This window comes from Amborella trichopoda, chromosome 11, assembly GCF_054954075.1.
Source record: "Amborella trichopoda isolate Santa Cruz 75 chromosome 11, AtrichopodaSantaCruz75HAP2 v2.0, whole genome shotgun sequence".
In the NCBI taxonomy this organism is placed as follows: Eukaryota; Viridiplantae; Streptophyta; class Magnoliopsida; order Amborellales; family Amborellaceae; genus Amborella; species Amborella trichopoda.
This window is the reverse complement of record NC_142346.1, coordinates 8,407,005-8,421,714: the sequence shown is the minus strand read 5'-3', so window position 1 is coordinate 8,421,714 and position 14,710 is coordinate 8,407,005. Positions and strand designations below refer to the sequence as shown.

General features: G+C 36.3%; 1 protein-coding gene and 1 long non-coding RNA gene across 2 annotated transcripts; both read left to right on the top strand.

Moving 5' to 3' along the window:
• The first annotated feature begins 1,247 nt into the window (after positions 1–1,247).
• On the top strand, positions 1,248–2,627 carry LOC148779721 (uncharacterized). The gene is made up of 2 exons (XR_016045070.1): positions 1,248–1,771; positions 1,923–2,627. It is a non-coding gene; the product is annotated as an uncharacterized LOC148779721 (long non-coding RNA).
• A 2,689-nt stretch (positions 2,628–5,316) lies between these two features.
• Positions 5,317–13,433, top strand: DGD1 (UDP-Glycosyltransferase superfamily protein). The gene is made up of 7 exons (XM_006854568.4): positions 5,317–6,551; positions 7,813–7,845; positions 8,085–8,172; positions 10,587–11,062; positions 11,228–11,494; positions 11,915–12,264; positions 12,586–13,433. Exons 1-7 carry the CDS (start codon positions 5,973–5,975, stop codon positions 13,115–13,117), a joined length of 2,325 nt encoding a protein of 774 aa, XP_006854630.1. The 5' UTR covers positions 5,317–5,972; the 3' UTR covers positions 13,118–13,433.
• Positions 13,434–14,710: the final 1,277 nt, after the last annotated feature.

Sequence of the window (14,710 nt, the reverse complement as noted above, 5' to 3'; positions counted from 1 at the left end):
TTCTCCTCGACGCCCACCCAAAAATAATAATAATAGGAAAATTGTTTCATGCAAGCTGGACCGCATGTCTACATTAAGTGGTCCAAGGAATAAACCATCCATCTTTACGATGAATGCAAATAGGTGGTCCATCTAAAAACAACTATATAACTAACGGTCCAAATATTTTTTTAATATAATTATTGTTTTTAGTTTTTTTATTTATTTTTCATATTCATGATCTCTATATTAAAATTTATATATTCTTTAAAAATCAAGATCAAATTATATTTAGAAAGATATTTATTGCCAAGCTCACATTTCTACAATATGTGGGCTGACCGCATAGAAATCGTGTCCATAATAATAATAACCTCTTATATTTTCATTCACTATGATGGTCGCTTATAAATGTAAATTTTTGGTAAAATATTCAGTATTTTGGATTAATATGTGTATATTAATTCTCTTGCATATTAAAATAGGGTGCAGTTTCCATAAGGTTGCAACCTTATACAATCCAGTTAAGGCGCACATTCAAAATTTATCATAATCTTAGTATAAAACATATCTAATTATAAAATTTTAAACTCTAAAAATGGTTAAAATCAAGTAGATTTATAAACATATGGAAATCTTGAAAATGGACGGTCTAGATAATGCGTTGCAAGATGCACTATTTTTGGGACTCACAATTTTTTTATTTTATTTTTATATCCATACATCTTGATGTCGAGATGATCAATTTGAAAATTTTTCAACATTAAAACAAAATTTTTCGATAAATTTTGGAGGTGCACCTTTGCAATCTTATATAAACTTTTTTCGAGGTGCATCTTTAATAATATATCTTACAGTTTAGTGAATATTTGGATTAAATGGGTTATCCGAGGAAGCTCAAGCATTAAGACGAATTTTTAATCCGATTTTAAGCTTCATCACAATTGACAATGAACACTAGATAGAAATGATATAATTTTAAAAAAATATCTTTTTATTTAAAATAAAAAGACCGTAAATTTACGGTCCTTTTGACCGTAAATTTTTTATTTAAAATAACACTAAAATGACACCCTAAAATTTAATCGCATGCTACTTTTCCTCTCTCAAAAAATTATCTCCGTTGAGAGCTCCCCATACTCGGTTTGTCGAGATTGGATGGCGCTGAGGGTGTCAATAGAATTGTTTCTCTCTCATCTGTCTTTTGTGTTTCCATTTTTGGGTTTGCTGTTTCTCTCACTAAAATCGATGGCGATGCCTGTTTTGATGGAAAAAAAGTTGGGGTTTTTTGGTGAAGGGATTTTTGGTATAGAGAGAAAGCTGGTTGTTGTCGCAGTAGCCCTGTTTCTTGTCCTGAAAGTTTCTGATTTCCTCACTAGTTACAGGTTTTGATGCTACAGTGTCTTTGCTCCACAAAAACTGCCATTTTTGGAAACTGGAGATGGACAATTGAGGGTCTGGTAGTCACCAGGAGGACCCAGTCGAAGCTCTGTCTCTCTGGTTTTGGGCCCGAGCCTCCCCTCTTCCAAAACCCTAAAACTTTCTCTCTCTTCCTTTTCGATTCCATTTCTCCGAGAGTTTTTGCCATTTTCTAGTATCATTTGAAAAAATGGTGTTGCGCTCTGATTAGGATTCATTTCTCCTTCTTCGCTCATGTTGGGGATTGGTAATTTGCCTTTAAAGGAAATAATCGATAGACAAGGTCAAGAAACCACCCTGAACAGCGGGAAAAACAAGTGGATCACAGGAAAATTCACTGATGGCACTGAATATCAACCGAAAATGCACTTGGGTGATTCAATCTTCTCATGTTTTTTTATTTTCTTTTTCTAATGGTTTTGATTGATCTTTATTATCTGTTTCGTTTAATCTGTTCTTCTTTATGGTTTGAGAATTTTAGGGTTATGTTGATTTTTCTACCTGTTTTTAATGCTATCTTTTAGGGTTTGAGGTTTGTTGAATGGGGTATGAGGCGACATTGCACCAGTTTCAGCCTCTGGCGAGGCAGAGTTCCATCTTCAATCTTGCCATACAGGAGTTTGCAGAGCCATGGTGGTGACCTCTCAAAACCCTTGACCACCATGAATATTGACGAGTTCTTTAAGGGTGCTTAACCTTCTTCCGATGGAGCCCTTGGTTCAAACTTAGTAGTGGCTGTGACTCTCGAGGACTTCCTCCTAAGAAGTCCTGTCCATGTCAACCTGGCCCGAGCTTGGGCCAGGTCTACGTAGACAGGGACTCCATGGCCAACCAGCTGAGTTTTTGAGAGAGAGGGGAAAAGTAGCGTGGGATTAAGTTTTGGGGAAAATATGGTAGATAATTTTTGAAGAGAGAGAGGGAGGAGAAAGACATGACGCAGAGAGGAGAACTCTTCGGTAATTTTGTGATTTAGAGCGATAAGAAAAAAAAAAAAACAATGAGTTTGAATAGGGTAATTTTTGAAGAGAGAGAGGGAGGAGAAAGACATGACGCAGAGAGGAGAACTCTTCGGTAATTTTGTGATTTAGAGCGATAAGAAAAAAAAAAAAAAACAATGAGTTTGAATAGGGGGGCATTTTAGTGTTTATTTAGATAAAAAATTTATGTTTAAAAGAGTTTGAGGGATTGTAGAAGCTTTTTTTTTTTTATCAATAAAATAATATTTTTAATTCTTGAGTTTTATGATAAATAGAAGTTAAAAATAAAAGATTAAAGAACATTTTCCTTATAATTTTAGTGGGTGTCAGCTTTATCTCAATCGCTCCCTACTTTTAATTGTCCCACACTTCTCTAGGTAAATAAAAAATAAAAATAAAATTCAAAAAATGATAAAGAATCAAGATGAGCTAGCCCTTCAACTCCCTTATAAAACCGTATAGTTCTAGAAAGGAACAAGCTTGTTCAAAGAGAAAACTGGCCGGTTCCTGAAATACGGTGGGAAGTAGAGTAGATATAACAATTTTTGATATGGATTGGACGATTGATCTGAATTGTCAATTTTTATATGGATCCAGTTGTGAATGTGACCTAATTTGCCATGGCAATGGGGATAGCACTTTGCCCTAGCATTTCTAATAAAATTTACAATTTTTATTATTGGAGAAGTTTCTATAGGGCCTAGGCTTTATGAAAACAAAATAAAACCTCTACTAAAATCCTTATCCGGAAAGCACTTTCAGCATCGAAAATCTTCACGATGGCTCTAAAATATATTTCCAACACCGACAATAAAATTTAAAACTAAAAAATATGGTATAGATCTTACGGATCTGTGAACACTTATTTTTTGGGCAAAATGGATGATCTAGATGATTTATTGCATTATACACCATTTTAAAATTTCAAATTCTGATTTCTTTCATAACCATAATGTCCAAGCTGAGATTATCGATTTAAAAGTTTTTCTATACTTAAAATTGTAATTTTTGATGAGTTATAAGGTGAGGCTTTCATTATTTTGATAGGGTTGTAGCCTTGTCAAACTATTTTCTTTTATTATTTATTAAAAAATTGTGCAATAGTGCAGATTACATTAAGAAAAAAAAGAAAAGTGCAATAGGTGTTCAACCAAAAAGGGATGACTGTAGAAATAAAAACTGACCAATACCATCCTTGGCCCATTGCATTATCATAAAAGAAAGATATTGTCAAATCCTCAACATAAGTTCAGTGGCAACCCACACCCATCATGCCCTACACTCTTCAATCTATTTTAAGGAAAAAATAGATGCTTTAAATAATAAAATTAGAGCCTATATAAAAAATTTCACTAAAAGAGGTTATTTTGATGCTCAAATATCCTCAAATTGATCATCTCGATATCAATATATATGAACATGAGAAAAAGATGGATTTCAAGTTTTAGAAATAGTGCATCTTATAACGTATTTTTGGACCGTTAATTTTCAAGATTGTCAAGTGTTTCTAGATCTGCTCGATCTACCCAATTTTTTAAAATTTTAATTTTATAATTAAATATAAAAACATATTTTAAAGCTATCACAAAAATTTCCAGTATTGAAACCACATTTCTCAACACTATTTGAAGGTAGGCTCCAATTTGATTGGTTTTGAGCCTAGGCTCTATACTAACCGCTCACCCCCATTTTAATGGTCTTTCTTCAATACATGGCCAATATACCCTTTCTCAACATTTTTAACTCCATTGAAGCCCGTACAAAGTATTTTTCATGGAAAATTGTTGCATGCGCTAGGGGATCCATTCCTATATTTGCATCATAAAACATCCATTGTAAAAATAGATACAAATGCTCTCTCAAAAATAAATATTTTTAATAAATTATCGTTTTGAATTTTTAAAATTTATCTATGTTCATGATCTTCATGCTAGAGATTATAAATTTCATAAAAATTAGGTCCAAAATCTATTTCACAAATAAATTTTTAAGAGAACTCATTTGTACATATGAATCCTAGGACTTACAGAAATCGTGTCCAGATTTCATTCTATATTACCATAAGAATTGTCACCTTGTAGGTCCTCGTGCTTTTAAATCCTCTAAATTTTTGTACATGAGTTCTAGGACACACATAAACCCTGTGCAGTTTTCACTACTACTTTATAAAAACATTTCCATCATTCGACCATTTAAATTTATGGCTACTTTTACATTAGCCCCTCGTGCTTTTAAATCCTCAAATTTTTGTATTCACTACTGCTTTAGAAAAACATTTCCATCATTGAACCATTTAAATTTAAGGCTACTTTTACATTAGGCCCTCGTGCTCTCATGACCTCAATTTTTGGTAGATTTAAAAATGCCCACTTTCTTTATTTAACCATTTAAGAGTTCTTCAATACTCCATTGCTCTTTTTTTTTTTTTCCCTCTCAAATACCATACGCAGCACAAGCTTTCAAATCTCACATTGGCCCAAATGATTGATATGTGACCTCCTTGTATATTATACCGCTGATTCGGATGAGGACTCAATCGGCTCTATTTGAATCATATATAAAATATTGGTAACTAACCAAGTTCTCCTATGAAATGGTCGGTTGTGTCAGAGAAACGATCAGAGCTCCATGTTTTTAGAATTTTATAGCTTTACAATTACCAAAACGGCCGACTTGGAGTGGTTTTGGTCACTTTTTAATGGTTCTTTAACAAAATCGACCGATTCTCTGATATAACAGGTTAGAACGTATCTCATTTAATTATTTTATAATTTTTTATTTGATAACTAAATGGTTAATTTGTCAAATCAGATTGAAAATCTTAAAAAAAAGAATTTGAATCACCGATCCGTTTTTCAAAACCTTTAGCATGCAAATGCAGTGCTACGATACCAAGCTTTAGAGAGAGAGAGAGAGGAATGAGGAATTTTGATAATAATGAAACCTAAAATAAATATTTACTTGAAGATTTTAATAAAAGCATAACACGCACCACGAGCTCTCTCTCTCGCTCGAATGAAGGCATATTCCTGAGGCGAAAATTTCCTCCTAATTTGTTAGCACACCACCGAATATTCCAGTCGAGATCCAGCCCCTAACGCCACGCAATATACACCGACCCAGTAAGATGATGCCGCGTGGCTCCACGTTGACGAAGATCACCTGGGAGAGTCCACATCACCGAATCCATCTCAGCATGAATAGATGACGTGGAAGGCCTCCCGGATCTTGTGGCTCGCGTTAACCCCTTTCTCATCTCTCTCTGTTCGGACCTGATAGATCCCCAAACCCCTCTCTCTCCCTCTCTCTCAATAAAAAATAAAAAATAAAAAAATCACTCCTCTCTCTAGAATTTCAATCTTTTTTTTGCCCCCCACACTCTCTCTCTCTATATCCCTAACCTCATATTCTGCAATTATTCTGGGACTTGTCTTTCTCTCTCTAACTATCTTCCCGTATTTTGTCACGGATCCTCTCCAATTCTCTCTCCTCTATGGTCGACCTCGAACCAGAACCCCGGACCTTGCTCTCTTTCTCTCTCTAACCATATCCCCTGCAACTTCCCTTGATTTCTCTCTCTAATTCTCTCTCTACGCCATGATCAACTTGAGGCCAGAGCCTCGCACGTCGAGCTCGGCAACTGCAGAGAAAGCCCTCTCCTTCATCTCGAAGGGCTGGAGAGAGGTAAGAGAAAATGCAGATGCTGACCTGCAACTCATGAGAGCTAGGGCAAACTCCTTCAAAGACCTTGCCACCTCTTTCGACCGAGAGCTCGAGAATTTGCTCTCTTTTAAAGGTGGTTTTGAGACTAACTCTCTGCACGAGCTAGGGTTTGTGAAGAAGCTTCAACCAAAGCTGTCGGAGTTTAGGAGAGCTTACTCAACACCTAATTTTGGAAGAGCAGTTCTTGGGAATTGGAGCCCTAGCTCCAAATTGGACCTTTTAAACCTCGTTTCTGAGCAAGAGAGAAAAATTGTGAGGAGAAGGGTTAGGACAAAAAAACCAAATTTCCAGTGGAAAGAGGAGGGGGACGGGCAAAAGGAATGGGAGCCATTTAAGGTTTTGAGAACAGGGTTGAAGGAATTGGAGCGCAGGGCTTCTTCAGGGGTTCCTCCTCCTGATATTTTCACCAACTTTAAGAATAGCGAGTTTGTCGAGAAATTGAAGAATAGTCTGGTACCTTTCTTTCCTCATTCCCTTTTCTATTTTATTTGTTGATTTTTAATTTGTGGGAATGAGTTGTGATAGCTTTTGTTGATTCAGTTTATTGTTATATTAAAGTGTTTCTCTGAACTTGGTTAGCTTTTTAGTTTGCATAAGGTTACAACCTTAAATAATGAAATTAAGGCACACCTCCAAATGTTATCATAAATGTAATTTTGGTGTGAAACAATTCTTACGATGGCTTGAGAATCTATTTTTATCTCTAGTTGTAAAACTTTAGACTCCAAAAATGGTTCAAATCAAGTAGTAAGCACCTGAAAATATTGAAAATGGACGGTCCAGATAATTTGTTGATGATCAATTAGAGGGTTTTGCAGCATCAAAACAACCTTTTATGATGCATTTTTTAGGTGTTCCTTTATTCACATTTTAAGGTTGCAAACTTTTTCCTATGTATACACACACACATACATAATTCAATTTTGGATATTTGATGATATTTGAATAACTACCAGATTGCAGTTTTTTCTGTTAGTTTGAATTGGTTAGTCTTTCAGAGATGAATTTATGAAATGATTGACGTAATAGATTATGTTTTTCTGTAATATGAACTAATTATTAAATCATCTATACCGATAAATAGTATAGATTGTCTGTACTCTCTGGTTTTAGTTTGTATGTACTCCCTCTTTTTAGTTTGTCTGTACGACGCATTCTACAGACAGAGAAATTGTCTATACCGGTAAATAGTATAGATTGTCTGTTCTATGTACTTCCCTTTTTTATTTTGTCTGTACTACCCATTCTACAGACAGAGAAATTGTCTATACGGGTAAATTGTATAGATTGTCTGTTCTCTCTGGTTTTAGTTTTCTTCACATTCTAAGAAATATTTGTAGAATTTATGTCTCTGAAGAATGGGTACTCTATTTTGTTTGCCTGAATTCTACTTGCACACCAGTCTTTTGAGTGATATATCTATTTTTTGAGGCAAAATTTGAAGTCTGGTCTCATGATATCTTCCCTCATTATTTGATTTGGATGAATAGTTGAAAGGAGAAACATTCTTGAAGAAATATAAGTATGATCCTCTTTGTGATGGGTCTTTTCGCATTTCTTTTTGGAGATAAATAGGGTCTTTGAAAAGAAAAAATGAAAAAAAGAAACCAATTATGAGTTTTACCTTTGCGTTTTCTTTTTGCAGCTATATGATGGAAGTTATTCATATTTCGTACTTGTCATTAATAGTCATTGTTTGCTTCATATTCTGCAGAAATCAGTTGACAAGGACTCTGACGAGTGGAAGGTTTCCCTCTAAACCTCATTAACCATTTATATTTAGTATTACTTAGCAACTTGCATAGCTAGAGTATGCTTTAGCTATGTGTTGGTGCATCTGTTAATGTATCTTTATCATCTTTCTGTTTTTTCACTTTTCATTTTTCAACAGGTTATTTCTCTAAATACTCTTGTAGCTTATTTCTTTTAGTGTTTGAGGTTTCATAACAGTGGAAATTTAATCCGACATTATTATACGTATCATAGGATGTGGCACCATTGGATGTACCTGAGCTTCTGGCATATTTAGTCAAGCAATCTGGGCCATTGTTGGATCAACTTGGTGTGAGACGAGGTAGGAGGTTCATAACCAGATCATTGTACTCATTTATGGTAGCTGAATTTGTCTTTTTTTGGTTTAGCCTGGTTTTGTGGGACATCTATTAGAGTACTGTATCTCTTTTCAAGTTGTTGTGTATAGAGATAAAGTAATTTCTTAGTGATGAAATGGAAAGTTGAAATGTATAGATTTTCTAAAATGCCCTAGAGTGGAATTCAGAAAAGGAAAATTGTTTCATGTGGACTGGACCGCATTTCTACATATGCGGTCGAGAAAGTGTGAAGCATCCATCTAAAAGATGGATGCAAGTAGTTGTTCTATCTTAAAACAATGGAAACGAACTGTCCAAATGTTTTCTTACTAGAATTATTATTTCTGGTTTTTAAAATTTATTTATTTTCGTATTTATGATCTCCATGTTAGAGATTACATGTCCTTAAAATTTAAGTCTTAAAATCCATCTCAAAAATAGATTTATTAAGAGGCCCTCATTTCTACATATGCGGGCTTGGCCACATGGAAACCAGGTCGTTCAGACAATGCCATAGAGGATTACATAGATTTCCCCTGTACTCATACAAACATATGGTTGATGATGGATGCACTTGATTCATTACCCCCTTAATCTGGAGCATTCATGGATGTCAACAACATACTCATTGTTTTGAGAATAACAACATACAAATTGTTCATATCAAAAAATTGCAAATGGTTCACCAATTTATGGCTCTAACTCTTTTTAATGACTTGTGATCGCATCTATGTCTTGTTCTACCCTGGCGATGTATCATGCACTGATGATGTCATAACCTTGGCTATCTTATATACACAATCAATTTGAATGTGTTTGGTTCTGTCCTGGGAGAATTAGCTCCTATTATTTGGACCTAATATGGTCTCTTTGAAGGGGGGAAAAATAGCCAAAGTGCCCAAAGCCATACTCACGTGAGGTTGTTGACATTTTTCTGCATTGAGTCTATACAGTGGAATTTCAGATACTGTCCATAAAATGATTTACAGGAGAGTTGATGCTAATGAGGGAATCAGATCTTTTTGTGACTTGGAAGTACTTATCCAGACCATCTACTAATACATTGGACCGACACTAGATGGATTTACTTGGTGCATGAATTCAAAGAAGTGCAAAGGACAACAGAAGGTGTAATGTCTGGTTCACCCAGCTAATTTTTTGGTTAAACTAAGAGGTGTCAATGAATCTCGTGTGGTTACCCCTTTTATAAGTGGAAGAAACTATACAACACTATTGATGTTAACTAATTGTTATGAAACAAGTTTCACTGGGGGTACTGAATATTATGGGCCTTAACTGCAGATATGACAGTGCCTACTTGGCCAATGGTGTAAAGGAAATGTTAGCAGCACAAAAAGTGGATAGATTTGTAAAAGAACGAAAATATGACATGGGGCTAGCATGACATGGTAGCCTAATGTAATTTAATAATGATACATGCTGGTTAATAACACAGTCTCCAATTGCCTTAAAAGAAAGTTTACAAATGACAATAGGGGCACTTGAGGATGGTTTTGAGAGTTGTCTTTTTTATTTTTTGGAGTCTAGCCTGTATATCAAAGAAAGAGGATTTGCTTTTCTTGATTATGAGATATGTCCTACATGTGGGAGAAAAAGAATCTATATGTGTGAGAAAACAAATCATGAGTAAATGTTGGAAAGTCTAGCTTACCTTTACATCTGAAGGATAATGCTATGATGGTCGTTGCTCGATTGTCTATCATCACATGCTGCCAGTAGTGACTACCTGTAACTGTCGGCTGTTATTTTTATCTTGTTTAAGACCCAACAAAAGCCATAGCCATATCTAGATGGAAGCTTTGTACTGAGTTAGTCGCTGCTCAAGCCTCAATTTCTTATATTGCAATATACCAATCCTATGCATCGACCGAAATTGCTGAAACTAATCCCAACAATTGAAGAAGACTTTATATTACTGACCTGGACCCATCATATTTGACCATGCACATCTATTTATAAGGTAAATAGATCTTTTCAGTAGCCACTTACTCGAATTTCTCTAATTCTACCTCCTGCTCTGCAATGCTTATGACACATGCAATTAATGGTGTACACCCCTGTTTCATTTTGTTTTGCCCAAAAGGCCCTCTTAGACTCTTTTGGAAGGAATTGTTCTCGAGCGGTGACTTGTTTATATGATTCTAGCTTTATCTAAACTTGGGAAGTGGAATATGGGAAACCGCGGTCCATTGGGGCCATAACCGTCCATCACCGTCCATCATTTGCTAGGACCATGATGTTTGCCTATACTATGGTTTTCTGTGGTCCATCAAATAGGGGTTTTCTATGGTTCAATTGATTAAGTATGATTTGTCATTTAAACTATAATGATATGTAGCCTCAAATGAATTCATGGTCTCAATGTATGTCACTGCAGATATGTGCGACAAGATTGTGGACGCACTATGCAGCAACAAACGGAAAGATCATCTTGAACTTAGCTCAGTTGCAAATGGGGAGGATAATGTGAATACCAATGATGAACTTGATCTTAGGATAGCCAGTGTTCTCAAAAGCACAGGTTATAAATACCAAGGCGGACTTTGGACTGATTCAACAAATAAAGACTTTGAGGGTCAAAACCGAAATGTTGCCATCATAACTACTGCAAGTCTTCCTTGGATGACTGGAACTGCAATAAACCCACTCTTTAGGGCTGCGTATTTATCGAAATCTGCTAAACAAAATGTGACCCTACTGGTTCCATGGCTTTGCAAATCAGATCAAGAGCTCGTTTATCCCAATAACCTGACTTTTGATTCACCAGAGGAGCAGGAAGCTTACATAAGGAACTGGTTGGAGGCAAGGGTTGGCTTCAAGACAGATTTCAAGATTGCTTTTTATCCAGGAAAGGTAATTGAGTTTCTTATGACATTATCGAAACTTATTTAAAATGAAGCAGGATTTTATCTTTATTTGTAAATGGATATGTGTTTCCAGTATCCACTGAAAAGAAAAAAAATAAAAATAAAAGAGTTTTGCCGTATGTAAACTGGCTTCCAACCTTTGCTGTTTCAGTTCCAGAAAGAAAGGAGAAGCATAATTGCGGCGGGGGATACTACACAGTTTATTCCTTCTAAGGAAGCTGACATTGCCATTCTAGAGGAACCAGAGCACTTAAACTGGTACCACCATGGAAAGCGTTGGACTGATAAATTCAATCATGTAGTTGGTGTTGTCCACACTAATTACTTAGAATATATAAAGAGGGAGAGGAACGGGGCTCTTCAGGCTTTCTTTGTGAAGCACATAAATAATTGGGTCATCAGGGCTTATTGCCATAAGGTACAGAGCTAGACACTTCCTGAGATTCCACACATTTCTATAAGTCATGATGCAACTTTTGTGTATCCATGACTCCACTTATTGTTACTAAAGCCACCTACGGAGCACTGCAAATTCCTTGTACTCTCTGTTTTTGCATTGTAAAGCATGTTATAACTCATTGAACTATGGAGTAGTAGTTCATTTGGGCTTGTAACCCCCAATGAAATGTATTTTGTGTGTGTGTGTGTGTGTGAGAGAGAGAGAGAGAGAGAGAGTACACTTGGACCTGGTAGTGGTACCGCTTTCCATCCTTGTACATTTCATTGGACGGTGATGACCCTATTGGACAGACTTCCATAGTCCATTGGGTTATAGTGTGTCCTTATGCAAGACTTTAGAGGTGTATTGATAGCTTGATTACTTGCGGTGGATATGCAGGTTCTACGTCTCTCTTCAGCAACACAGGATCTCCCCAAATCTGTTGTATGTAATGTACATGGTGTGAACCCTAAGTTTCTAAAAGTTGGGGAGAAAGTAGCAGCAGAGAGGGAGCAGGGGCAGCAGGCCTTCTCTAAAGGAGCTTACTTTTTGGGCAAGATGGTTTGGGCAAAGGGGTACAGAGAGTTGATCGATCTTTTATCGAAGCACAAGCATGACTTGGGTGGTTTTAAGTTGGATGTATATGGGAATGGAGAGGACTCTCTTGAAGTTCAATCCACTGCCCAAAAGTTGGATTTGAATCTCAACTTCCTTAAAGGGAGGGACCATGCAGATGATTCACTTCATGGGTAAAAAAAATATGGCAATCTTCTATACCTCTTAGCTTGAGAAGCTAGACTATTGTCTGACCATGGGAAAGCATAGTGCACTGTGGTCATGACTGTCCAATGAAATATGAGAGTGAGACGGAGATAAATCTGTGACCCACCACAATGGGGCATGACCCAATGGTGGGTTTCAATCTCTCCATCTACATCCATTGTTTCAACGAACATACCTGACTCATGACCCCAATGGCCTATCATAGTCCATCGTATATGACATATATTCCCCCTTTCCTTAGCTAAGAGATTTGCAATACGTATTTTTCATTATGTTTCCTCTTGCAGGTACAAGGTCTTTATCAACCCCAGTGCTAGTGATGTCTTATGCACCGCAACAGCTGAGGCCCTTGCAATGGGGAAATTCGTGATTTGTGCTGACCACCCATCAAATGAATTCTTCAGATCATTCCCCAACTGCCTGACTTACAAGACATCAGAAGACTTTGTTTCTCGTGTGAGAGAAGCAATGGAAAGTGAGCCCCAACCTCTCACTCCTGAACAAAGATATAATCTGTCTTGGGAGGCAGCCACTCAAAGATTCATAGAATACGCTGAGCTTGACAAAGTCTTGAATAATAGTGAAGAAGCCCAACCTTCAGGCAAAGGATTTGTGAAAATGAAAAAGTCAGTCTCGTTGCCAGGCTTGAATGAAATTGTTGATGGGGGTTTGGCTTTTGGCCATTATTGCCTCACTGGGACTGAGATATTGAGGCTATCAACAGGTGCTATACCTGGCACAAAGGACTATGATTTTCAACACTGTCAGGACTTGCATCTCTTCCCCCCTCAGGTGGAGAATCCTGTGTATGGGTGGTAAGAATATGGATGGTTTATTTGAATAGGGTTTTGTTGTTAGTGTATATAATATGTCAATGGTAAATCTTTTTTCCTCAAATTCATTTTTGAGAAATCTCTCCCTTCCTATCTAAACATTTGACTGTTTTCCATAAATCTTGATTTATGAATGCAGCTGAGTTCCATCCAGAATGGGTGGATGCTAACCGTAAGCATTACTAGTTGAGTCTTGGTTTTCTTTTCCCTGTAAATTTAAGTGCCCCAGCTCGTCTCTGGACGAGCCTCCTTGTAATTATATTATTTCGTCCGTATAATATATTTTTCTTTAAGTGTGAAAACTTTAATTCGTCACCATTGGTTCTTTTGCGTGTTGCTGGTTCATCTTGTCTGCAACTATTCTAATGGATCATTGTGTGAATGCATGGGTGCATAATATGTATGTGTTTCTTTTATTTGAATGCTCATGTGGGTCTTTTGGATCTAGTTTATGGAAGTGGTGTTTTTAGTGCATTGATGAGATTTTCTTTCTTGACTGTTCTCAAAAGATATGAAAGTGGGTGCCTGAGTATGACTGTAGTCAAATCATGGTTGTTATCTGCTCATCATGCTTTTCATTGATTGATTTGGTGGAGTTAGCACAGGCCTCCTATTTTGGGAAAAGGTTCTAAGCTAACAGGTTTAGAGCTACAATATAAACCAAGTTTTCACATCATTGCGTCGAAACGTAAAGGAAAAAAGGTTTAGGTTACCTGAATTCACTGAATGGCAGACTCAATTTCTTTCAATGTTCTATGCAAAATTTAGATTAGTTTATTTATTTATTTTTAATTTTGGTAACTGATGAGATCTACCTGAGTGCAATATTTGGGCTTCCCTACTCTCAAAGTGGCTTATGCTAATTCGATTCCAGTAACACGACGTGCATCTATTTGATCTCTAGGCTATAAACATGGAGTATTATTCTGTATTACCTGATATATCGAAGAACATAATTATACCTATATGACCTGTGTTTCAAGTGTCTTTTCAGTTGTGGTTTGCTAAATTTACATATTCCTTCCTCCTACTTGACTATTTCCATTATTTATGCTTAGCTTATAATTTGTATTTATTTGGATTGAAAATATTAAACGCCTTTACCATTCTGCTAATCGACCCCTGCTTTTGAAAAACTCGGTAAAACCTATTTGAGTACATACCCACCTTGAGGTTTTGCAAATGTAGCCTTTCGGCCGATATTGTGATGGTATTTGGTGCTTGCTAGGTATTTTAGGACACCCCTCCTAGCAAATGATGACGTGATATTCTCACCTCTAAAAATGAAAATAAAAATTCTGCATAAAAAAGCATGTATTGTACCTGGTTTTGTTCTTGTTCTTGGGTAAATTCAACTTTTATGCACCGGCATAACACTTTGATTGATTGAACCTTTTGGAAGAAGGATTGAGCTAGACATATTCAAAGACATCAAATTTACAAATCATGGTCAATATTTTGGCTGAATGCTTAATGAATGACGAGGACTACACTTAAAGATTACCATTTTATTTTTAAGTGAAAACACATTGGTCCATGATTGTGATGCATATTCTCCCTTCTCAACTTCTGAGAGGTT

Excerpts from the sequence above, each read along its gene's own strand:
- DGD1 (XM_006854568.4), top strand. The coding sequence starts at position 5,973 with ATGATCAACTTGAGGCCAGAGCCTCGCACGTCGAGCTCGGCAACTGCA. Across the intron at positions 7,846-8,084 it reads AGGACTCTGACGAGTGGAAG|GATGTGGCACCATTGGATGT; the intron begins GTTTCCCTCTAA and ends TACGTATCATAG. Across the intron at positions 11,063-11,227 it reads TTGCTTTTTATCCAGGAAAG|TTCCAGAAAGAAAGGAGAAG; the intron begins GTAATTGAGTTT and ends TTGCTGTTTCAG.